This window comes from Lonchura striata, chromosome 3 (genome assembly GCF_046129695.1).
Source record: "Lonchura striata isolate bLonStr1 chromosome 3, bLonStr1.mat, whole genome shotgun sequence".
Taxonomy (NCBI): domain Eukaryota; kingdom Metazoa; phylum Chordata; class Aves; order Passeriformes; family Estrildidae; genus Lonchura; species Lonchura striata.
Genome location: NC_134605.1, coordinates 44188204 through 44212965, shown reverse-complemented (window position 1 = coordinate 44212965; position 24762 = coordinate 44188204). Strand labels below are relative to the sequence as shown.

General features: G+C 35.1%; 1 protein-coding gene across 3 annotated transcripts in view; it reads left to right on the top strand.

Annotated features, from left to right (window-relative positions):
- The window catches only part of SIPA1L2 (signal induced proliferation associated 1 like 2), a 123334-nt gene that overhangs the window by 33972 nt on the left and 64600 nt on the right, over window positions 1-24762 (top strand). For 2 of the 3 annotated variants that reach the window (XM_077782112.1, XM_021527122.3), the window contains exon 3: window positions 18675-20366. In XM_077782112.1, coding sequence (XP_077638238.1) covers window positions 18902-20366 — 1465 coding nt within the window. In that variant the 5' untranslated portion in view covers window positions 18675-18901. Of the gene's footprint in view, window positions 1-1924; window positions 2036-18674; window positions 20367-24762 lie in introns of all 3 variants that reach the window. The other variant, XM_021527120.3, reaches the window with a different exon arrangement.

Sequence of the window (24762 nt, the reverse complement as noted above, 5' to 3'; positions counted from 1 at the left end):
TACTGTTTGTTAAGCATATATGCTAGCTCCTTAGAAGAAAAGAGAAGTTGAGACATTTCTGTATGTGACATCCTTCCTTTTGTCATTGTCTCTTGGAGATTATAGAAAAGTGATCTCCGTTATTGTTAATGATGATATCAGTTAATTATGTTTGGGTGACTGACAGATTAGATAGACTATTTCTACTTTGCCTTTCCTTATTTTTCAGTTGGCTCCATATCAGCATTCACAGATATTTACTTAATTTCCCTTACTTAGGGATTGATGTTATTGCTGTATTATGTTTAGAAACCAGATACAAAGAATGTGACTTTGATTTTTGGCTCTATTTTCATCTTTCCTTAAAGTAGGTTTTATTTTTTTTTAAGAGGAGAATGTTTAGAAATTTCTTCCTGCACGGTTTTGGAATTTAAAATACACCTGTAAATAGATTTATTTGGGTTTTTTTTTTAATCTGTTTTGCTCTCTTTGGCAAGCCTACTTTTAGAACTTTGAAGTGGGCTGCAGGTTTAATTCAAAGCAATTTTCTAAGGAAAGATAAACTGAGGTCATAATCCAGCCCTTTTGCTTTACATATGCTAATTATTAGATAACATTTGGCAGTTGGTAGCTTTGTCTGAGCAGGAGGAAGAGTATGGGTTATATGGCAGCTGAAAATGTTTCAGCTAACTTTGTCTCCAGGGCAGCCAGAATTTACAGTGCTTTTAGACTAAGTAAGGTAAACTTAGGCTCTCCCCTACTTTGCATTTCATATAGTTTGACTTAGAAACACTGTTCCTAAACTAGAAATAAGCAATTTAAATACTTTTTTTTTTTTTCAAATTGGTTAGTGTTTGTAACCATGATAGATTTCAAGTTTATGTAATATGGTATTAGTGGATGAAGTAGGTAGGATTTTGACCAGTAGAAGTTTTTGGCATTGATATTTTGTGTAGCTAGAGTTAAAATGAAGGGTATTTTTAAGTTCTTTTTTTTTGTGTGTGTATATTAGCAGTGTGTCTCTTTAAAGAAGTAATTGTGAAAATGTAAAAATTGACAAACTGTGTCCTGAAATTGTCGTAGTTGACAAGTGTATTTAATTAGGATTACTTGTGCCTTGAACCTCTATGTTTGTATTTCTGTTGCCCTTGTATTGTTTGTTATTAAGTTCATGCAGGAAACTAAAATAGAGTTCTCCATTGTTTTAGACATGTGTGTACTATGAGGTTGTGTGCAAGGCTTCTAGAACTGTGTACCAAAGCAATTATTTCATTGTTGGCAGCTTTGAGTTTCCTGATCTCTCATCTCTTTTCTTTGTGAATATCAAGGTGAAGTGGATGATGTAGTATTAATGCTTCACTCCTCTGGTTGATTTGAAATTATTTGGGGAATTTTTGTTTTCCATCTGCAATAAATCTAGTGCTGAGTGAAAAAATCTTAACTAAACTCGGTTGAGTTATTTATTTATTGGTTTAGCAGTCTTTTGCAAGAAAAATAAGTTTCTCATACAAACTCCTCAGTGCTGGCTATAAGATCAATGGATGGGTGATGAGGGGGACAAAAGGTTTTCCTCACCTTCTTCCAGCTCTATATCTCAAATGTTAACATACAGATTAGGTTTTCTAACTAACAGATTTAGTTTTTTTAACTACTCTTATTGACTTCTGAGTGTCAGTTTGGACTAGAATATACATATTTTCTGTCTCTTTTCAACATAATTTGATTTGCATGCTGAATCCTTTTCTTAGAGTTAGTTGTTACCACCTTGATGCTCTGTCCTTTTGACATGGTGTATTTCCTTGAAGTGTTCAGCCCAGAAACTGCCCGGCTATGTTTGGTATACTGCTCAGTGAAGATTTTATTAAAAACTCATCTTTTCTAGGTAGCAGAATCAGAACTAAGCCCAGTGTAAACAAATGTTTCTCTATTTATGTTTAAATTACAGAATGTTGTCAAATTACCTTGTTTCGTAGCACTGGAAAGACAGAGGCTCTGGAAAAAGGCCTTAGTGGTATCCCATGCTCTCTGTGAAGGCTGTGTGTGTGATGGCTTGGGGGTGAGTTATTGAGCTTTTTAAAGCACGTTTAGTTTGCATCACCTTATAAAAAATGTCTTTACAAAAGCAGGACAGAAGAGTCTGCATGTGTTCTGTGGATGAGTCTTTGTAGTATCTTATCCATACTTACTTTATTCTATAACGTGGTACTTTCTTTATTCAACTGTTACGAAATCTACTTATTAATTGAATCAGAAGACATCTGGTTTGATACTGATTCATGTTTAAAAAAAAATCTTTTGGTTGACCACATATGTGGTCTGTCAAGTAGTATTCATTCCTTCTCTGGAAGCAAACATTTCCAGTAAAGTGCCTCCTACATATCCATTGCCCAGACTCAGAATCTGCTTCTGTTGTCTTGCCTATAATTATTAGATGTTGATTATAGCTAGAGCTGTGAAGATTTTTTGGTTTTCCTATTTTGTGAACAATTTAGTATCTAAGTGTTTCTGTATTTAGTGAGGGTGGAGGAGGCCAACTTTCCTCTAGATGCTTTCCCAATTCATAGTAGCCAGTTGCTTGGTAGTTTCAGTATTTCACTGGCACATTGATTACTGAGGTTCCACTAAGATTTAATTTCCTTTCTGGCATTACATAGAGACACAAGAGCATATTTCTTACTGGAATCTAAATGATATTGCAACAAAACAGGAATGCATAGCTTAAAATGTTGCTTAGAAGGCAAGCTGTATACTGAACAGACTGTACTAATTTTCTAATTAATAAAATAACCCTTTTTCTAAAAACAAAAATCAAACAGCCCTCCCTGAAAAAAGCAAACCAACCAACCCACAAACAAAAAGACCTAACAGAAACCCCAACCCTAACAGTACCTAAACAAATCAAACTCAAATTTATATCAGTCTCTGAGTATTTCAAGGTAGGAAGATGATTGCAGTGTTATACTGTGTAGCACTATTAGATCATTTTTTCTGTATTTGTAGTTTGGTTCTACAGTTTCCACAAAGCTGCTTTTCTCCAGTGGACTCAGAATTTTTATGTTAATGTGTACTCTTTCCCCAGTTACTTCACACTGTCACTGGGGTTCTGTAGAGTTCAATGGAAATAATGCCTGTCTTGTTTAGCTTAAGCACAATATGCTACTATAGTAATTTCACTCAACTTTTTTTTTTATGTGCAAAGCAGTTTGCATCATGCATTGAATCCTGTCTCATTCAAAAGTAGTCATTGTGTGTGTAGGAACAATTAATTGTATATCAGCAAATTGAATTAAATTTTTGTGTGTTTGCTTAATAATCTGCTTTTTTCTAACTTGGTTGTGAATGTTGCTGATATCTGCTTGAAAAACTAGGTTTATTAAAATTTATTTAAAATTAAGAGGTTTGGCAAATGCTCCTTAGACTTATAACTTGTTTGAGAACCAAATGTAAAAAGAGCTCTTACATTAAGGTTCTTCCTCCAGCCTTTGTCGTGAGTAGAGGAGAACACAGTGACAAGGGATGAGGAAAAAGCTGAAGTACTCAATGCCTTCTTTGCTTCAGTCTTTAATAGCAAGACCAGCTCTTCTTTAGGTACCCTGAAGAACAGGGTGAATCTTGAAGACATAAATGAGGAACAGAACGAAGCCCCAGTAATCCAAGGGAAAATGGTCACACAGTTTTGGAGGTATATGTGGCAAAATAATCTGGCATTTTAATTTTTGCTTCCAGATGAGTTCTGGCGTTCATGAAATACTTTGATCAAGAGCAGATATTTGTTATCCTGGATACAAGTGTTTTTGGTTTTTTTCCCTCATACATCTTCCCTTTGTTTGAGTTATTTCATGGCTTTGATATGCGTCTTTGAAATTTTTAAGTAGCAACCTCTGTTTAAACTCAAATATTAATTTAATGTTTTCAAGTAGCTTTAATGAGTTTATGAGGGTATTTAATAATCAGGGTTTCTTTTTATAACAAAGGCTATATATCTCTGTTATATTTTCTCTAAAAATAATAGCTGAAAAATGAAAACTATTATTAAAAAATAATTCTAGTTTTAAAAAGTATGATGTAGGACCACAAAGGCTACTATATATTTTTTTTCTTTTTTATGGTCTTATCTAGTTTATCTATGCTAAAAATACATAATTTGTGATCTTTAGGACCTTATTTGTTTACTTATATTTGTAATTGACAGGGTTGATGACTGAGTATTCTCTGAAGGGTTTTGTTCATTGGAATCTTCTCTAGGCTATTGTTTGAACTAGATAATTTGCTGACTTTAAGAACATATTGAAGTGCATATTTGTTTTGCCTTGTTTTTGACAGGAGGTGGAGGAATGGATTATCACCTAAGAGTAACACATGGTATTAACTGTTGAGTGTAGGTACAGACCCTTCTTATTCAGAGGAAAAGAAGCATTTAAATAGTCATGCACCATAGTGAACATTTAAAAAGAAATCCCCTAGCTTTCCTAGTCTCCTGGGAAGGATAAAGGAAACTGAGATAACTGATACAAGTACTGTTGTATAGTGTCTCAGCTGGCTGACTTAGATACCAAAAAGATGTGTCATGGGAGAAAAGAAAGGATTGATGAAACTTTAGAAAGATACTAAGGAGGAGAAAAAATATTGACATACAGCAAGTGACAGTAGAGGAGTAATAGTGATATCATGAGGACAAAACAATCAGAGAGGGAATGAATAGAAAAATGGCAGAATTAAATAGACCCCAAAGTTAGTATTTCTAGAGAATGCTACAGCAAAGACATGCTTTAAAGTCAGATGAACTTAATGCTGTGTTGGAAGACTGGACTTTTGTCAGACTAATAGACCTTGGAAATGACAAGGAAAAAGATATTTATAAAAGAGGAAGAAATGGACTTGGATGAAGACAATGATTTCTTTTCCTTTCATGATGGTTGAGGAGTCTGAACTTGCCAGGACCTAGCAGATCACACCTTGATAGCAGATTATTTCCAGCAAGGGTTCAGTTTTGGGATGGTTTTAACAGTCAGTGAGCAGAAACCAATTGTTTTGGGTGGAAAAGAGAAAGAAGATGGAGTTGAGGTTTTGATTGGTGATTAGCAAAGCTACTGGTTTTTGCCATTGCTGTAAGTGCCTACAAATTAAATAAATGGTTGATGAGAGCCATTAGCATCCTAGCTTTGCCTAGAATCATAGTTTACCTTATTGGCCTGTTTTCATTCTGCCTGAATAAGGGTTATCTGTGCCTGAATAAGGTTTATCTGTGAGTACTCCCATTCCAGACCAAAGAGTGTCATGAGCCTAACACATATTCACTTGTCTGGTTCGTGCTTCTTGAATAGAGGATGATAGACATGGGTTGAGATGGAAAATATTGCATGAATTAGGTATGATTTGATGAATACATGGTGCCAAGTATATGGAAAGAGAGAAAAGAGGAAGTGGAGAAAGCACACTGGAATAAATATAGATGGGAACCACATCATGAGAGGCAAACACTTCCTGGTGTTATGCACCAAACATGGCATAAAGATGTATACTATCCTTAAATGGAAAGGAAACTATACCCATGCTATTTGTTTTTGAAATATAAATATTTAAAAAATCTTCCCAGTGAAATGGGGACAACCTGGTTAATGGTGCTATGTGTTGAAATAGTCGTTCATGAGACTGTGGAATTGGGATTTTTTTTCCCCAAGACTTGTTTTTTTTTTTTTTTTATCTTCATGTACATTAATTGAGTTTAGAAAAGCTAGCTGGGCAGATTCTAGAATATTATTTAAAATCACTCACATTATGAATTGCCCTAGGTAAGGATATATTTTTTAAAAGATCATACATAATGTTGACATGAATAGCTGAGACTCTTTGTAAGCAATTCATAATTTGTTGAAAAATATGCAGTCAGTTATAAAGGTTATTTAGGTTATAAAGAAAATAATATTTATGTGATAATGATCTGTATTTTGGGGAAAAATAAGCTATGGGTTTTACTGGTAAGTAGTTGAGTGTGTAGGGGGAAGGAGAGAGAATGCCATTCAGGTAGTTTATATGTCAAATGTGTAGTTCCTTTTGTAATCTAATACAAGCTTTCTAACAGTTAGAAACATGGCAAATGTGATTGTTCCTTTCTAAATTTGGATTTTGAAATGGATCTGTAGTCTATAATGCAAATTCGCTGCAGAAATGAGGGAGATATGCACTGACAGCAAGTAAAAACACAGTTCCAGAAATGTGTGGTCTGTATAAATGATATACAGTTTGTTGGCTGACCTGAAACTTTGTGCTAAATCAAAGCCAATAATGAAATTCAGAGGCAGATTTTTTACAATGCCTACACTGCATTACTATGCCTGTGTGTGAACACTTTGGATCAGTTAATTATACCCTCCTATTTGAACGGTTTCATTTACATAAGGAGCAGAACTTGATAAATCAAATATAAAATTCAGTGTCTGATTTATTGGATGGGGTGTTATGTAATCAGAATTTTAAAAGCAAAAGTTAAAACAAAATTGGCCCTACAAAAGCAAACCATTCCAGATGAATATGAATTTAAAACTAATGTTCTTCATGCTTCCCAAAAGTGGACCACAGTTATGTTTTTCATGGTTCCGAATAGTGCTATTTCTTAGTGTGCTCAGAGATCTGTTTAATGGTAAATTACTGATTATTGAACATGTTAGTAAGTCACCTTAAAGCAAGGCTTCATTTTCAAAAATGTTTGCCTTTTATCTCTTTATCATAAAGCAGTAAAATTAGGAAGATGTCAGCATGCTTATGGTGGCTTGCAGCTAAGAATCACAAAAGGCTTATAGACATTTTCTCTAATGTATCTCTAACATAAAGGACTACAACTCTGAATCTGCATTGCTTAACACCAGTCATGATGGCGACTGTCTTGAAAATACGTATACACAACAAGGTGTCTTCTTTCCAATCTATAAAAAATGCGATCTTGTCTCTCTGAAACAGAATATTTGAAAGATGTGTTTCCACACTGTATTTTTGAAGGCAGGTTTTTTCCCTGTTTAAAATGAAAATGCATATTTTCTCAGCAGGACAACTCCAGAAAGTTCTCAGACATGTGCTTTAACTTAGTAAACTGAAGCAAATCTGTAGAACAATGATAATGCAATCTTATTGTTTGGGGTGGGTTTGGTTGTTTTTCTGTTTTGTTGGTTTTTTCAATTTGATGGGGAAGCAGAAGGAGGTGTTCCATAAAGTTGACATAAAGCTTTAACAAAATTATTTTCAATTATAGCCCTTTTAAGTCTCATTGAGAACAAATTTCTTAGCTTAACAGCAATTTGTTTCAAGATGAATATCAAATGATCACTGAACAGATGTCAGTGACATTTTACTGCTATCAAGTTGTGCCAAATTTGAGTGGACTGATGAAAAATGAAGAACAATATTCTGCTAACAACCGCCTCACTCCAGCTACTGTTCTTCTGTTTATATCTGGAATTATGTATTCATCATAAGGAGAGCAGTTACTGTACAAAGCTGTGGAACCAACCACCCTAGAGGGTGGCTGTCTCAGAGAGGCACTTGTTTGCCCAAGCTGAGTTGTTCAGTGCCAGGTGGTCCAGGCCAAACTGCATGTGCTTGGAAATGTCATGTGGACACAAGTTACCAAGTTATTTGGGAGCTGCCAATAACTTAATGTATATTGTTAATATTATTAAATCTGCTTTCCAAATTTGCAGTGTAAAATTAAGAACAAAATTGCTTTTTTTTTTCCTAGTGAGACTGTATGAATCAAGTGCGTTATGGTCATAATAGATTTCAGCATATTTTATTTCTACATGGAACTCCTACTCTTTTGTTTCTGAGAGGAAGGATGGAAAAAGGTGAAACCTGTTCTCAAAATACAAGATTTAAAAAAATATCTTGATGAACCGTGATGTGAAGTGACATTTTATAGCTCTACAATGATGCAGAAGTACCTGAGAAATTACTTGCTGACATCTGAAACTTCAGATCCTCACTCAGCTGGAAGCTAAAGTTCCAAAAACTGGCCAGTAATATTACCAGTTTGTACTGGTAATTCACAATTCCTGCCAGCTGATAAAGAATCAGGGTTAAACGAAGCCAATTTCCATTAAAAAATAGTGTTGTCTCATGCTATTTTTTTTTAAAACTTACTTTACTTTAATCAACCACTTCCTTCATTAGTCTTAAAAATGATTCAGAACTGTGATACCACAGCCACTCTACTGCCAAATGACATGATGGAAAACCTATTTCCTGTTTTAAATTCTTGAAAACATAAGAGAAATCTTAGCTTTGTTTCTCTTTTTTCCTTAGAATGTTCCTCTGTACGTCTTAGTGAACAGTTAAGACCTCTTAGCTAGAACATTAGAATGTTTTGAGTTGTCATGGGCAGTGTTTCTCTGCTGTCATAGACAGTGGTTTTGGGTGTTTTTCATAGCTGTGAGTTTTTCCAATGGGAGAGCTTATTCAAATTATCCTTTGCTTTAGAAGTGAAGTGGACTCAAGCATTTTTTTTTCCTCTAGAAATGAATTAACTTGTTTAAACTGTGTTTATCCACTTTCTGATTCCCTCTTAGCCCAGATGTTGCAATGTGTTAGAAAGACTGGTGTTAGCTTGGTGTGAGCCTTTCTAATAGAAAGACTCCAACAGAAATTGAAGTCCTTTGATAGACAAACTCAAGTATCATCATGAATGTTACTACAGGAAAACTCAATAAGAACATGGACATATCTTTAATATTGGGGGTGAAATATGAAGACATATTTAACCAAAATGTGTGTTTAGTGAAGTTTCTCAAATCTTATTTCAATCACTGCAGTTGTCGCTCAAATTTCTATGTACAACAGGAAATTGGATATAATAGTATAAGTAGCAAAATATTGTAATTTTCTAGGCACTGCATATAAGTGTCTTATCCATATATTCCCTGGTACGAAAAGTTAGTTTTATACTGTTGATGGACATTTGAAAAGTTATCTGTTTTATATATATATATATATATATATATATATATATATATATATATATATATCTGTTATATACCTGCTGGATGGCATACATATTTCTTGTGAACATGAGCAGAATGACAGTTTAACCTTTTATAAGTTGTAATTTAGAATCCTTTCCTTTTATACCACTAAAACCCCCTTGTAATGCTGGCTCCCATTAGGTAAATGAAGTTTGCAGAAGATTTTTGGAATGAAATAGTGAGTTTTCAAACTTGTGTAGCCATGACTGAAATCCATGCACTGTCTTTGACTGTCTCATTCATCGACAGATGTACTGTGTCTTGCTTTAGAGAGGTTCTTCCTTTCTGTTTAAAAAAGTTAGATTCCTTTAAAAGCTGTATGCATCAGAGTGAGTATTTCTGGTAAAAGTAGCATAACTGTTTTAAGTGGTTTGCTGTTTGGAGGAGTTTGATGATCTCTGGAGGTAAGCCCAGTGTTTGGGTTTGTAAGGTCATACCTTGGAATCCAAGTGAGTGCTTAGGTCTGACATCACCGATGTGTGGCAAGCTTAATCAGTGCTCCTGCCTGAACAGCATTTTTACTGTGAAACACAGTTATAATGGAAATATGTAAAAGAACTTTATTTTTCTGACTAAAAATGGATGGCTTTGTACATTTCAAAAGCTTTGTACATTTCAGATGTCAGCATCTGAAACCTCCTTCATGGAATAGGCAGACTCAGCTGTTTAATAGGTGCATTGTTTTATCTTTTCACTGAGTAGATGAAAAAGCTTTATTTTGGGCCTCACTGTACTTGACTTATGAAAAGTAGAATTGCCTCATAAATTTTTGTGACATACTGACTCTGAAAAGCCAAAGCTTGCAATCTTGTTCTCTCTTTCTGAACAGTATCTCCTTTTACAGTACTAGACTCCTTATTCAACTTCAGTGCAGCTTCTGAACCTGCTTCCAGATTTCTACCTCAGAATGTGAAACAACAGTCAAAATGTTAGCACATCTCTACTTTCCTATCAACTTCTAATTAAAACCCATTTCTTCAGATAGCTAAAGAGGTGCCAACCCCAGTATTCCTACTTTTTTCAGAATAATAAAATGCAATTGTATGCACTATGTAGGAACAGCCTGACATACATATCCCAAAAACTGTAAAAAAATAAAAAAGTGGGAAATACAGTGCTAGTGCATTGTTAGAAATTTATTTCAGCATATTTTTCAGTTCAATCTCTCTCCATTCATGAAGTTTGAAATTCTGAAGATTGATAATTCAGATAATGATGTTATTTAACTACTTCTAATTTTTCAATCCCATCATTCCATCTATAACAATTTGTTATATATTGTAAGGACAAAAATTCTTACAGTGCGACTTTTTTATGAAATGAGGGTTTTTTAATATTAAGTTGCTTCTTGTGGATTTTTTCCTCTGGTTTTCTCTATGCCTGCTCTTAAGCAGAGTGCTTTTCAATTGGAATTTCAATTCTGTGCATTGAGCTAGAATTAAAAGAAATAATTTCTGATGTGACTAATTATGGGAAAAGGTAGAATATGTTCTTTTCTTTGTTTTAAAATAACACAGTGCTCTTCTAAATCGCTGAGTTGCTTTTTGTTTCTGCCAGGATTCTATAAGAACTGCATAAAAGACAGCATTTGTAGCACTTGTAAATGTATCTTAACTCAAAGGTAAAAAGTTTGTTTTGAAATGGAGCACATGTATGTTTTTTTCTCAACATACAATATTAATATGCTCCTTTCTGTATACTCTTCTGTAAGTCAATTTACAGGTGCTGTATTTCTCTTTTGATGTTGTTATTCAGGTGCACATACAATTGGTTGTCCTTTTCTTTGTCTTTGAATAATGCAAACAAGCTGCACGAGTCCTGCCTTCATCTTTCTGAGCTTTGCCTCTGACAGTGACTTGGTCCACTTGTTATTTACCACGTGGGTTATCACAGTGTTTGGCATCCCGTGCAGTGGACAAAGGAATAGTCCCTGCCTTGTGGATTATGCAATTTAAATGAGAATGCATACATTCATGCAGGAAGGGCCAATTCAACAATCTTCTGACAGTTTGACTTTTGACAATTTCTGAGCCTGTAGATAGTTCTGTTTCTACTGAGGTTTCAGATGTCATCCAACTTGCTTGAGAAGACGATTTTGTTGTTGTTGCTTCTTGAGTGGAACTTGCTTCAATGCAGTATTTCTGTATTATAATTGAAAATGAGTCATCTTTACCCTTTCAGAATAATTCATGCTTTGTCTAATGTGAACTCCCTTACTGAATTGGATCGACTGACTAAGGAAAAGTACACTTAATGCAAACAGATTTTGCTTCCTTCTTTCTAAGATCTTGAACTACACTGAACATATAAAGTATTATGCAAAATGTATTTGTATTTATCTGCTGACTGATATTTTTTCTATGAATCTTGTTTATGACATACCTGTATCATTATGTGTTGAAGAGTCTTCATTTTCAAAGATGAAACTAGAATTAAAATTTTGCCTTACTAGTATTGTAAGGATAAATCTATTTATGAGGAGCTTGTAATTACTGTGAAATGTTGGAGGAACAGGCATAAGTATCTCCAAATTCTTTAAAGTAGGGAAGTGTTTTAGTATGTCAGACTGGATGATTCTATGTAAATTACATTCTGGATGCCTTTTTAGCCTCCCTGTAGAATCAGATTATTTAATACACAATAAATTGCATTCTTTTTTTGTTATTACTGCCCTTTGACATCTAGGTTCTTGAATGGAAAGAATGAAAGGAAACAAAGAGTTTGGAATATGTGAGATTTTTTTTTTAAATTTTCACTGATACCAGAATTTGACTGACAAGTCAAATAACTTTTATTTGCAACTATTAAAGACTGTCAAAAATTTGTATTTGTTAATAATAGTAATAATAATCTATGAGGAGTTTGATGCATGTCCCCTCCCCTTGGAATAATAGGTGGTCAATGACATATATAAAAAACATTTATGTATATATTTTCAACCTTTTTCTGGAACAATTCTTTGGTCTAAGACTTCCTGTTAAAATGTTTCCTTTTTACTTCATTAATTATTTTATGTTGTAGGCTTTACTGCATTTTAAGTTTCATAACTTCAGTTAAAAATAACTGAACTGAATTGGAAGAATACAAATGAAATATTCTCAGTGTGGTTGTCAGTGGCAGTTTTGCTATTGTTTAAACTCTGCTACTTTACATGGTTCAACCTGAATAAGATACAGCTTCAGTTCAGCTCTGCATAAGAACTGCAAGAATAGGAGGATATCGAGTTGGTTCTGGAATTCAAGTTAGCCTTAAGGCATCTCTATCAAATTTTGCGCTAATGGAACAACAGAGTATTGGTATTAATATTCTAAGGAAATGTAGTGCTGAAACAGTCACAAATATATTTAAATATAGTTTTCAATAACAGAAGGTGATTTCTAACAGAAGGCTTAAAATAAGTGACAGTAAGGCTATGGTCAGTGACAGCTCTGTATAAAACATTGGTGTTCACTGAGACATAACTTAAGTTTCTTGATGAAAAACTTAAGCAGTGTTTTTTAGCTAAACAAAGCATTAATTGGGATAAAATATGTAGGACCACATATTCAGGAAAAGTAATAAAAGATAAGCTGCTGGAACTTTGTGATAGATATTCTTTGGTATAATGAGTTACAGTGAAGAAAGTGTGTCTTTTGTAATGGCCTTTTTTGGTGTTTTTCACTGAAAGGATGCAGTATATTTAAAAATAACCAAGCTGATGCATAGTATTGAGTTTTGTATTTAGCAGTTGGAAGGTGAGGTTTATTAAAATATTTTCTCTGGAAATGCCAAGACAGGTGAGGAATGTTGACCATAGGATGAACAAATCTAGCATTTTAAAGGGTCTATTTGCTTTTGCATCTTACACAATTATTTCTGTAGATGGTCATGAGATTTTTCTCTGCCTGTTGGTGAAGAACAGTTATGGCTAGAGAGGTGTCTCTCTTAAAAGTAAAATACCTTTCATTGAACAGCACCAAACAGATGTGGAATTCAAAGTTCTATTGCATCTCTTTCTCAGTATTTATGTTCATCTGCCATTTTCTTTGTTGGAGAAGGGAACTATGTTTGAAGAACAGAGTATGTATTTTTATTTTTATTTTTATTTTACCCACAATCTTGTATCAGTCCAAAACTAATTCAATTTCACTGTTTTGCTAGGAAAAGTGATGGTCTTACACCAACACTCAGAATCATGTAGGCTGTTGTCACTCTTAGCTATAGCTCCTTCCTTCCTTCCCACTCCCTGTGATTGTTTGTGGATAAATTTCTGTAGCTATGTTATTTCAACAACAATTTTTTTCCCATTTCTGCTCTGAAATTTCATCACAGAGACTATAAATATAAAGAAATACAGCATAGCTAAGGAAGTGTGCAACAAATATTCACTACAGAGTAGCTCATCTGTATTTCCATTTGTCAAATAAGGATTTCCCATCATTCTTGTGTCTCTTTTCTATGTCTGCTTATTAATCATGTATCTGAAATATGCATAGCTGAAGTAACCATTTATACTGTAGTAGTTATAGCTTTAATTGTAAATTTGATGTATAATAATTTGAACCATTTATTTTCATGAGCTCTGCTCATAATTTCTTCATTGTATTATTTTCAATCCATTTTCCACAGCTGCAATCTGAATAAGTGGCTCAATTATAGTTCAGTGTTATTCTTAAATATTCACTGAGCCCTATGGAAAACTTTGAAAGAAATATTCTATTTAAAGACAATTATGCTTAAATATCATCATTTTATAAAGACATTTGCATGGGAAAAAAAGGCAAAAACATGAAGAAGTAATTTTTCTTTTTCATACTACTATCTACAGTAATAAGTCTGCGTGACATCATAATCAACTGTTATGTGATATATCACAGTTTACTGTGATCAGAATTCTCTGAATTGAACTCACAAATAACATTGCTTGAAAATCAGACAGAGGGGTTGCTTTGCTTCTGAAAATTGGGTAGTTCTTTTAGGAACTATTAAGACTATTAAGAAATAATTAGAAATAGATGCTGTTAGCAGATATATTAAAATACATAAACCTAAGAACACTTGCTAACATAGTCTGTTTAAAAAAAAAACAAACACGTTTGAACTTGAATTAAAAAAAAACTTTCTTCTGCTATTTTGTAATTTTTCAAAAATTACTTATTTTTTTTCAGTGATGATCTTAGTTTTGTGACAGATCTTTATGACAGATCTTGTGACAGATTTGTTCAGTGCGTTATCTCTTCTAGAACTTGTGAAAATACAGGCAGTTTAGAAATCATGTTCATTTGTCCCTTGCACTCTTCTTTTTCATTGCACTTGTAAGCATGTGCAGAATTTTCTTGCAAACTTCAGATTCCCATGAAGTGGCCATTGTGTATCTGCTGTTCTGCTGTACTGGCCAAATACATAACACTACTGCACCACTATGTATTCCTTTGAAGACTGGAAACTAACTGGAGGAAGACACAGAAAATGCTGTGTAGAACCAATTGAATGCAAATTAAATGTCGGGTCTTCAGCTTTTGGCATATTATTACTGCCTGTACTCCTATTTTATCAAATTGCACTTACCAGTTTTTTTTTTTTTAAGATTAGTAGAGCTTGAGAGTCATGGTGTATAGAATTGTCATCTTGATAAATAATAGAGATTAATGCTTTCATCCAAATTATGCATTCTTTTTTAGGATGATAGCATTACATAATAATAGGGGCAGATTTCCAAAGTCTTGATCAACAAAATGATCACAGAAAGACTTCTTAAATAATTCATTTCCATCTATCAAGGCTGACACGAGGCAGCGTTTCCAAACAACCTCCTTTTGACAGGATAGTCCAATAGCACAGTTCTCATTCATTGCTCTGCTACTGGCATAGGAACATTTGTGGGCACCTATCCAGGTCCCCAGGAAACTTGGAATTGTTCCATGTTAAAGAACTGTAACTGTAGCTAACAAACCAGCTGCTGTATTGAGCTCAGAAGGAAGTCTTTGTAGCTGTGTGGAAGGAACTTAAGTTATTTGCATAACATCCAGCAGTCTTAGTGGGAAGGGTTGGCAGGAGCACAACAGCAGGGTAGGCATCCAGCTTTTCTTTTTTGACCTTATCTGTCACTGATTCCATTCTTCAATGCTAGGGTGAGGTGAAAAGAGAAGGAAGTGAAGAACTTGACCAAAAGAGCTGTACAAGTCTGAAGAGAAGAGTACTCATGATCACATTGACATTGTACTTTGTGGAAGTAATAGTTTATTAAATTCAGCAACAACAACAACAACAAAAAAATGTTTACAATAGATAGTATCAACATCAGTGCAATATTTGCAAGTTGGTAAATTCTTACTGTGGAGAGAGAAAATCCTTAACAACAGATAACATGAGACTATAGTGCTATCCATCAGCATAAGTCAGCTGTCAGCCAGAACATGCTGCTGTACTGAGTTACAGGAATTTACAGAAAGGGTCAATCCTATTAAAAACAGGCAGGCATTTTTTTCAATTAGACCAATTTCAGATTAAGAAAAAAAAAATTAACAGTATATCTTAAATATATTGCATCACTTCTTCAAACATTACTATTTCCCATAAAATATCAATCTACATTTCCAAACAGGCATTTCTTTAGTCTTCTGTCACACCAGCTTTGCACTGAAAAGAAAATGAATTCTCTATTAAAGTACTGTCTTTTGCAATGTACCTCTGTTAAAATGCTCAGGCCATACTTCATCAAGTACATAAGCTGCCACCATCACCAGTGGGAAAAAAAAAAAATCTTGCTTTCCCCTGGTCTTTAAGATCTCTGCTGCCCTTCACAAATGTATATGTTTGTAAGGCCAAACAGTAAATCACATTGTGGATTTGGATTGTTTATAAGTGGCCTGGTAGTGGCCATCTATTGGTCTTTCCTTCTGCCTCCCACCACCTTGTCTCCAGTTTCAGTTCAGCCTTCATTATGCTCCTGGTCCAGTTCACTACTTTTGCACAAATGCTTATGATAGAAAAAAGGTTAACACAGGACAAAAAAAAGAATGGAATTTTTGCAAGATAGCTTTTTCTTACCTTATATGTATTTTTTCCTATTTTCAGAGATTTCTTTTTTATTTTAAAATGCATAAACTGATGACTTCTCTGAATGGTTTTTATGTAGGAAAGGGTAGGAAGGCTAGAAGATGTCATTCACCACAATTTCAAAGAAAATTTAATTAACCTTTAATAAGAAGTTAAATATTTTCCCAAGTATGTGAAATTAAACTTACTGTGTGTTCTCACTCTTCTATATTCTGACATAAACAGAAAAGATGATTCTGGAATAGTTTAGTTTTCCTTCAGAGTTTTTATTTAGCTTCTTCCACTTCTATGATGGTATAAAGAACAGTCTAAGAAATTATTAAAAAGCTGTCAGCTGTTCATGTTAATTTTCAAGGAACTTTCTTCTATTTTAATTTTGCAGAATTACATGTGCTCCAAAAATGTTGAGCATATTGACACATCTGAGAGCAGTCCTGCAAAGAACTCTTTGGATTATTGGTGAAGGAAAAGCTGGACATGACCCAGCAGTGTGTGCTTGCAGCTCAGAAAGCCAAACTTGGCCTGGGCTGCCTCCAAAGCAGCGTGGGCAGCAGGGGAGGGAGGGGATTCTGCCCCTCTGCTCTGCTCTGGTGAGACCTCACCTGGAACCCTGCATCCAGCTCTGGGGTACCCAGCACAGGAAGGACTTGGAGCTGTTGGAGTGAGCCCAGAGGAGGCCATGAAGATGATCAGGGGAGTGGAACATCTTTTGTGAGGAAAGGCTGTGAGGGAGTTGGGGTTGTTCAGCCTGGAGAAGAGATGGCTCCAAGAAATCCTAATTCTGGCCTTCCAGTACCAAAAAAAGGCCTTCAAAAGAGCTGGAAAGGGACTTCCGCAGGGCATGTAGTGGCTGGATGAGTATTAACTGTCTTAAACTGAAACAGATCAGATATTAGGAAAAAATTCTTCATTATGAGGGTGGTGAGGCTCTGCACAGGTTGTCCAGAATGGGATCCCCCATCCCTGGAAGTGTTCAAGGCCAGGCTGGATGGGGCTCTGAGCAACCTGGTCCAGTGGAAAGTGTCATGCCAAGGGAGTTGGGACTAGATGATCTTTAATTTGTGTTGCAACCCAAACCATTCTGTGATTCTTTGACCAATATTTTTCTTTTCGTACAGTATTTTCATAAGTCAGTGTTCAAAAATCCTAGCTGCCACTCTTCATGTGCTACTTCTCTGAATAGATCAGTTGTTTAAATAATCTTTTGGTCTTCTGTAAGGAACCCATTTGTCTTCATGGGCCAGTAAGGAATTTCTATGGAGTGAAAGTAAGCTGCAGAGATACATTTATTGAAATTGTCAGCAATTTCTACTACGGGTCATGTAGAAACCATAGGTGTTAGGAGAGTGCTGAAGTCTAACTTGGGTTTGTTACCTCATTACTGCAGAAGTGTTCTAAAGTTTGCTATATCAAACACAATTTTGGTTGATTTCTGACAAGCAGAAAAAAATAAGGTGTCACATTTTAATTTATATTATTCCCTTGTCCCTCATCTCATCCTTCCTCTCCATCCTCCAAGGAGTTTTTATCACATAAAATATAGGAGAAAATCACATCTTCTAACTCCTCTTACTACCGCATATTGTAATTGAAATCAAGGGAGAACTTACATTCCAAGCTAATTTAACCTGACTTCTTTTTAGTCTCTGGTAAATGCATATTGTCCTCATTTGCAGCATCTTAAAAGATTTTTATGTTGGCATTTTTGTTCAAGGAATAAAATCTGAAGAAGTACACAGCATTCTGTCTTGTCTCTTGTTTTAATCTGCTTTTATGCAATGGATTAATGGATGGACTCTGCCTGCATATGAATCTTCACAGCATGAGTCATGGTTATTCTTAAGACTATTGAAGAGTATTTTTATATCCTAACAGTTCCAATTTTCTAATCAAATTGAGGCTTATCAATAGAGCTGCTATCTTTTCTTATTTAAGAAGAAAACAGAGATGTTCTATATCACAATAACTGAGTTAACAGTCTGGGTTTCCAACCAGAGGAACATAATACAACAGAAACAACTGTAACTGTTTTACACAGCTAAATAATAGTTTGCACTCCAAAGAGAGGAATGTAAGTAAACCTCCCTTTGGGAAGAGAGAAGGGGAAGGATTAATTCACTGAATTAATCATAGTGGAACAATTAGTTATCTTTAAATGTTCTTTTAAATGGGGCAAAACACATCTCTCTTCATAAGGTCCTATCTGCTTCATATATTTTACTTACATTTTCTACCAGTCTTGCCCTAACACTCCTGTGTGCATTAACCGTTTTCAAGAAAACTTGGAAAAAAGTATCTTAGATGTTAACCAAACAAACCCAGTGATTAGTTGGAGAGTAGGCATCTGAGTTGCTGTCAGCATTGCAGGGAATGCAGAGAGCATTCTGTTGCTATTCTGCTTGTGCATGTACTGGAGAGCCCATGAGAGATGTAGGTTCAAGCTTCTCACATCCTGTGGAATCACGTGAAAAACTGGAATTATTACATGCTTGGTTTTAAGGAGTCCAAGGGTAGAAAATGATATGAAGCAAGTCACTTGAGGGCCGTGCAGTTTCATGGGGTGTTATGTATTTACAAGCAAGAGTGAAAACTTACTGTTATTGAGTATAAACATTTTAACACTCTTTTTTTTTTCCTTATGAACAGATTGAAGAAATTTTTCTGGATTAATACTGAACTGAAGGAAATGTTTTGAGATTGCTCTCCTGATAGAAATTGTACAAAAATGGTACACTGAGGTCCCTGCCTGCACCTGTGGGAAGACTGTAACAGTATTTTTATATCACAGTTTATTGGCCCATAAAAGATGATGTAATAACAAATGTAACAGTAAATTTATGCAATAGTAGTGGTTCTCCTCCCACTGACTGGACATGAGTGATCAAAGGTCTTTGCAAGAAGACAAGCACAAGGTTAGCAGAACTTCCTCCAAGTTCAGGGAGTCTTCAAGAAGCATGCAATCTGACGATTATTTCGCTAGAAAACTTAAAGCCTTGAACGGTAGCATGGGTCCTCCTGTTTCTTCAAATGCCTCCAGCAAAGCTGAAAATAATCAAACAAATGGTACACCAGCCGTGCCTAAAATGGGTGTTCGAGCAAGGGTATCTGAATGGCCTCCTAAAAAGGATTGCTCTAAGGAGCTGAGTAAAGCTGCTTGGGAAAACAGACCTCCAGCCAGTTATGAAGGTGTTGCCTCAGTACTTCCAAATGGACAGAATGACCAAAGTGATGAACAGCAAGAAGAACTAGAACTGGAATTTACAGAGGGAAAATATTCAATTGGAGATCTTTTTGTTCATTCACCTCAAAGGGGTCTTCATCCCATAAGGCAAAGAAGCAACAGTGATGTGACAATAAGTGATATTGATGCTGAAGATGTGTTAGACCAAAATGCTGTTAACCCAAACACTGGAGCAGCTCTTCACAGAGAATATGGCAGTACTTCTTCAATTGATAGACAAGGCTTGTCTGGAGAAAATTTTTTTGCAATGCTGAGAGGATACAGAGTGGAAAATTTTGAACATAAAACCCTTGCTCCTTTTGGATTTTCTGAGTTTTTCCACTGTGATCCCACGGTTTCTCCGAGTCTACATGCTGCTGCACAGATTTCCAGGGGAGAATTTGTCAGGATTTCGGGGTTGGATTATATGGATAGTGCCCTACTTATTGGTCGAGACAGGGAGAAATCTTTCAAGAGGAGACTTAAATCAGAAGCAGTAGAAACATCTCTGTTTAGAAAATTGCGAACAGTTAAAAGTGAGCATGAAACTTTTAAGTTTTCATCAGACCTGGATGATAGACTTGACAGAAATGTTCGTTCTTGGAACTGTCAGAAATGTTTTGCACATTATGATGTTCAGAGCATTTTGTTTAACATAAATGAAGCAATGGCTACCAGAGTAAATGTAGGAAAAAGAAAAAATATCACCACTGGGGCCTCAGCTGCGTCACAAACTCAGATGCCAGCAGGCCAGACTGGAAACTGTGAATCTCCTTTGGGAAGCAAAGAGGACCTCAATTCAAAAGAGAATTTAGATGCTGATGAGGGCGATGGGAAAAGCAATGATTTAGTATTGAGCTGCCCTTACTTCAGGAATGAAACTGGTGGGGAAGGAGATAGACGGATTGCACTTTCTAGGGCAAATTCAGCATCTTTTTCTTCAGGTGAAAGTTGTTCTTTTGAGTCCTCTCTGAGTTCCCATTGCACAAATGCTGGTGTTTCAGTTCTGGAAGTACCAAGAGAAAACCAGTCCATTCACAGAGAGAAAGTGAAGCGTTACATCATAGAACACATTGATCTTGGAGCATATTATTACCGCAAATTCTTCTATGGAAAAGGTAAATTTTTCTAATGGAACTGTTCTGATGTATCCATGCATTAGATTTAAATTGCTTAGTAAAGATAATAATTTGTTTTCCTTCTTCATAGAGAGACTTAGATATTCCAAAGAATCCTGAAAATTTATTGAAATTAAGTCTGTTCTTTTTGGTCTCTCAGAGCAAAGCAGTAGGTTATGTATGGTTATGCAATAACTGTGTGAGTTCATTAAGTGATTTAATGAAAGGTCATATAAAATAGCATGTAAGTTAACCTCTCCAACCCAAACTTTCTTGATCAGCAGGAAGAAAATAGGTAATTTATACCCAGTAAATGCACTGGAAATACTGATACTCAGAGCGGCGACAGTTATTTCCTAAAAGGTGACTCCAAAAGAGAAAGTTTTATTATTGAGTCTTCTGACTCTCTTTTAGATTCAGCTGTCTTCAAGTGTATCTTGAGGCCTTTCATACTGTATGCACTTGTACATACTCCTTAAATAGAGAACTGCTGATGTTATTTAGGTTTTCAGCTTAAAGAATGATGTCTTATGCCTTTCTCCTAGCCTCATGCCCCTTTCTTTTAGGATGTGTTTAGTCTGCAAACTGCCAGGATACTCTTGTCATCACAGTAATTATTATAGTAATCATTATTCAGATAAACTGTTTCCACTTTGTGATCAGCTTTGATAGTCTGCATTCAGTATTGGCTTGTGCAATGTGGATGAAAGCCCTGGTTTTGTGGGAGAACTCCAAAATACCTATCTCTGTCCTTTCTGTATTATCAATTACAGCTAGTTCTTCTTGCTTTTATTTAAAGAGAAATCTGCTTCTGTTTTTAAAAAACTGTTACAGCCATATTCTTCTTGTTCTTCTTGAAATCATGCTTCCTCTGCTTTCTAACTATATTTGAACTCAGGAAATAAGCATGGTACTGTTACTCCTTCCTCCTGAGACTCAAAAGAGGATCCAGTAGACTGCTGATCACAATACAATAGAAACTGAGAGCACATTAGCTGTAAAAAAAAGTACTTAAAAGGCAAGGAAGAGAAGAATCTGAATCTGTGATGGAAGAGGAAGAAAAAGACCCATAGCTAAGCGAGGAATGGGCAGTAAATTCACAGGTTCAAAATGGATCCCAAGCTGGACAGGTTGTAAATTATATAAAAATGTTGAGGGAGTCAGAGTGCAAGACAATGAAGTGAAACTTTTGACAAAAGGGTGGCACATTTTTTGAGAGGCAGAGAGAAGAAAAGATTGGCATTCACAAAAATTAAAGGAAGACTGTCAGTAGACAGTGGGCAGGGGGAAGGGGGCGACAAGAATTGAGCCAGATGAAAGAGGACTTGTTTGTGAAGTTATTTATCTTGGATGAGTTACAAATGCTGAAGTGCGGAACACTTCTGTGAAGGAAAATCTTGTCAGAGAAATTGTAAAAAGAAAATGCAGATGCATATTCAAATCTACTTTAAATACTACATTATGAACAAACGTCATGACCTTTATGGAAAATTGATGTCAATGTCATTAGTTTTTATTAACTTCTGTTCTGAAGCAGTATCAGAGTTTTGTCCCACATAGCGTAACACTTGGAAACTTGAATTGTTACAAATTGTTCTCTAGGTAGAGTTCTTCAAAAGTAAATATGGTATGATTCATTTAATATTCAGTAATGAATTCTTACCTTCTCACCTTTACAGTGATATGAAAGCTATGGCCTGTTGTACATTATCTTGTTATAGAGCTGTAACAGAGGCTAAATGAGAGAAATCTGTGTTGAATGGTTTTTACAATGAACACGTCAGGGCGAACAAGCTGATGAAACTAAAATCTTAATTTTTAGTATATACTATATTAAGGGATGAAGCACATAAGGAATCGCCACATTATTTCTAATTGGATACAGTTCTCACCTAAGCAAAATTTACTGTGGATAGAGGAAATAATCCACACATTTTGCCTTGGGCACCAAGATGTCTTGCTGCTGACCTGAACTTCCATATTGAAAAGAATTGACATTTATGTTCATACTGGATCTACATGATGCTCTTCCACGACAGTGAGCTCTCCTATCTAATTTTTAGATTTAGTTGTGCAATTTAATTTTATCAAAATCATTGTGATAAGATGAAACAAAAATTGAGCAAACAATAGTTACTTTAACATACTATTGCTGATCTCTGTTGCCTTTAGGAAAATATATATGAAAAAGAAATAGCTTTCTGAACATTTCATTTTGTTCACAGTTTTATAATTGGCACTTGTCAGCATACCAGTTTTATTTCTGTTTTAAGATGCATGGAAGAAACACCCTGGCATGTGTAGCACTAATTATTCCATTCCCTTTCAAGAAATGTGAGATCTGGGATTTAGTGTTTTCTGAAATGAGTTGTAGTTTTATACTGCATATTTATAGGCTTTGTAGCTATTGTTAAAATCAAATCCATTGCAACTGATATAAAATATGTTATATTTATTGAATATATTTTCTCAGTTTTCAGTTGAGAATTGTAAAAGCTAGAATATATTATTTATCTCATTGTTATGGTGGTCATTGATTTGTCCATTTCCCCTTGTGCAATTGTCTTCCTAATTCCTCAAGACTTGTTTATTATTACCATGCTTTTTATTTGAGGGATGCTTGCAACCATTTAATGTTACTGACATTATCTGCTGATATGGGATTGAAAAAGTGTCCTAAAAGAAATGTTCAGGATTAACAAGGTATTGGTATTAACTCAGTTTTGTACAATTAAGACTTTTGTGTTAGGAGACAAATTGACAACCATTCCTCAAAGTGAAAAAGTAAACAATGACAAGTATTTTAGCATCTTTCTAGATCTCAGCTAAAAAATAGCACTTATTTTCTTCTTTTCTCCCCAGCTAGTTTTTTTTAAGCCAACATAAATACATTTAAATGAGCTTATGAGTTTGTACTTTTTGAAATAAAAAAAAAAGATGCCTTGAATTAAAAACGTTTTCCCCAAATCCCAGAATATCAGTAGCTGTGCTATTGAATTTACTTCAGCTTCCTTACTTTTCTTTTCTAGTTTATCTATTTTTTAATGCATATAAATAGTGTGTTTGGGTTTGTTTTTCATGTTGTACAAGAAATTAGTAGGTATCTGCACACACTTATATTTTTCTGCTCAGAATACTGTAGCCAAGAAATCTAGTAACTGTGTAATACTTTTCTAGTTTTCTTTTCTAGATTTACATCAGAATTGAAAGCTCTAGACTTCTGAGAAGTTTACCTTATGTCAAAGCCTGCATTATGCAGCTGTGGGAAGCTTTTATGTTATTGGAAGTGTTTGACCTCTGAACTTCTCTCTTTCCCTCTCTCTGTCTTCTCTGTGAAGTCCTGTTCCCTTTGATAAAATTTCCCATTTAAACTCAAAATTCTACTTTAACACCAAAAAGTCCATAAGGTACATTATTGATCCATTCAGGTAGAATTCTCAGACTGGGAAAGGAATGTAGTTGGAGAGCATGAGCAGATAATTTAATGCTTGTGCCTCTTTTATTCCAGGTGTTTCTTCCAGAAAAGTTGCAATGTGCTGATGCTCATTTTCCTTCCACTAGGAGATGGATTGGAACCACCTACGTACTTTATAGCTACATTTTTGAAAGACTACTGGAAACTTAGTTTAAACTTGATTTGAGAAATAAGACTGTCTTTTATGTAGAGATTATTTAATTCTTTTGCATTAATTCTGAGAGTATAGATGACTTCTTAGTGAAAGAAATTTTGGAAAAAAATTCTTTATACATTTCTATAAATACATTACTTAAAGTATCAAACTAGCTCAAAAATGCTACCAAAATGTTTTTTTTAATCTAGACAACCTTTAAGGAGAAATTAGTCAATTAATTTTTATTTAAAATACGAGATAAATTGGATAAATATAGCATAAATTGGATTGGAAGACATTTCTGCAGGCCATCCAGTCTAACACCCTCTTTTAAAGTTCCCTTTAAATGTAGGTTCTGAATAGGTTGCTCAAAACCCGTTTCCTTTTAGCTGTGGCTTTAGGTTTTTACAGTATCTAAGGATGGAGATTTCAGAATTTCTCTTGGAAACCTGTTTGTGTTGGATTCCCCCTACTCAGAGGCTGCATGTTGTGATGGTTGCATCTTGTTCTTTAACTTTGTACCTTTGAGAAGAGTCTGTTTCTTTCTCTGCAACCTCCCAGCAGCTCATGGGATCCAGCAGTTGTTTCCCCTGTTAACCTGCCCTCCTTCAGCTGCACAAGCTCATTTCTTTTAGCCTTTCCTCACCTGTTATATTCTCCAGCCCTCTAATTATCTTCATAGCTGTCTGTTGGCCTTATCCCACTCTGTCCAAGACTGGACACTACTTGTGATGTGCCCTCAAAAGTGCCAAACAGAAAGGCATAATGTTCTCCTCAGCTGCTGC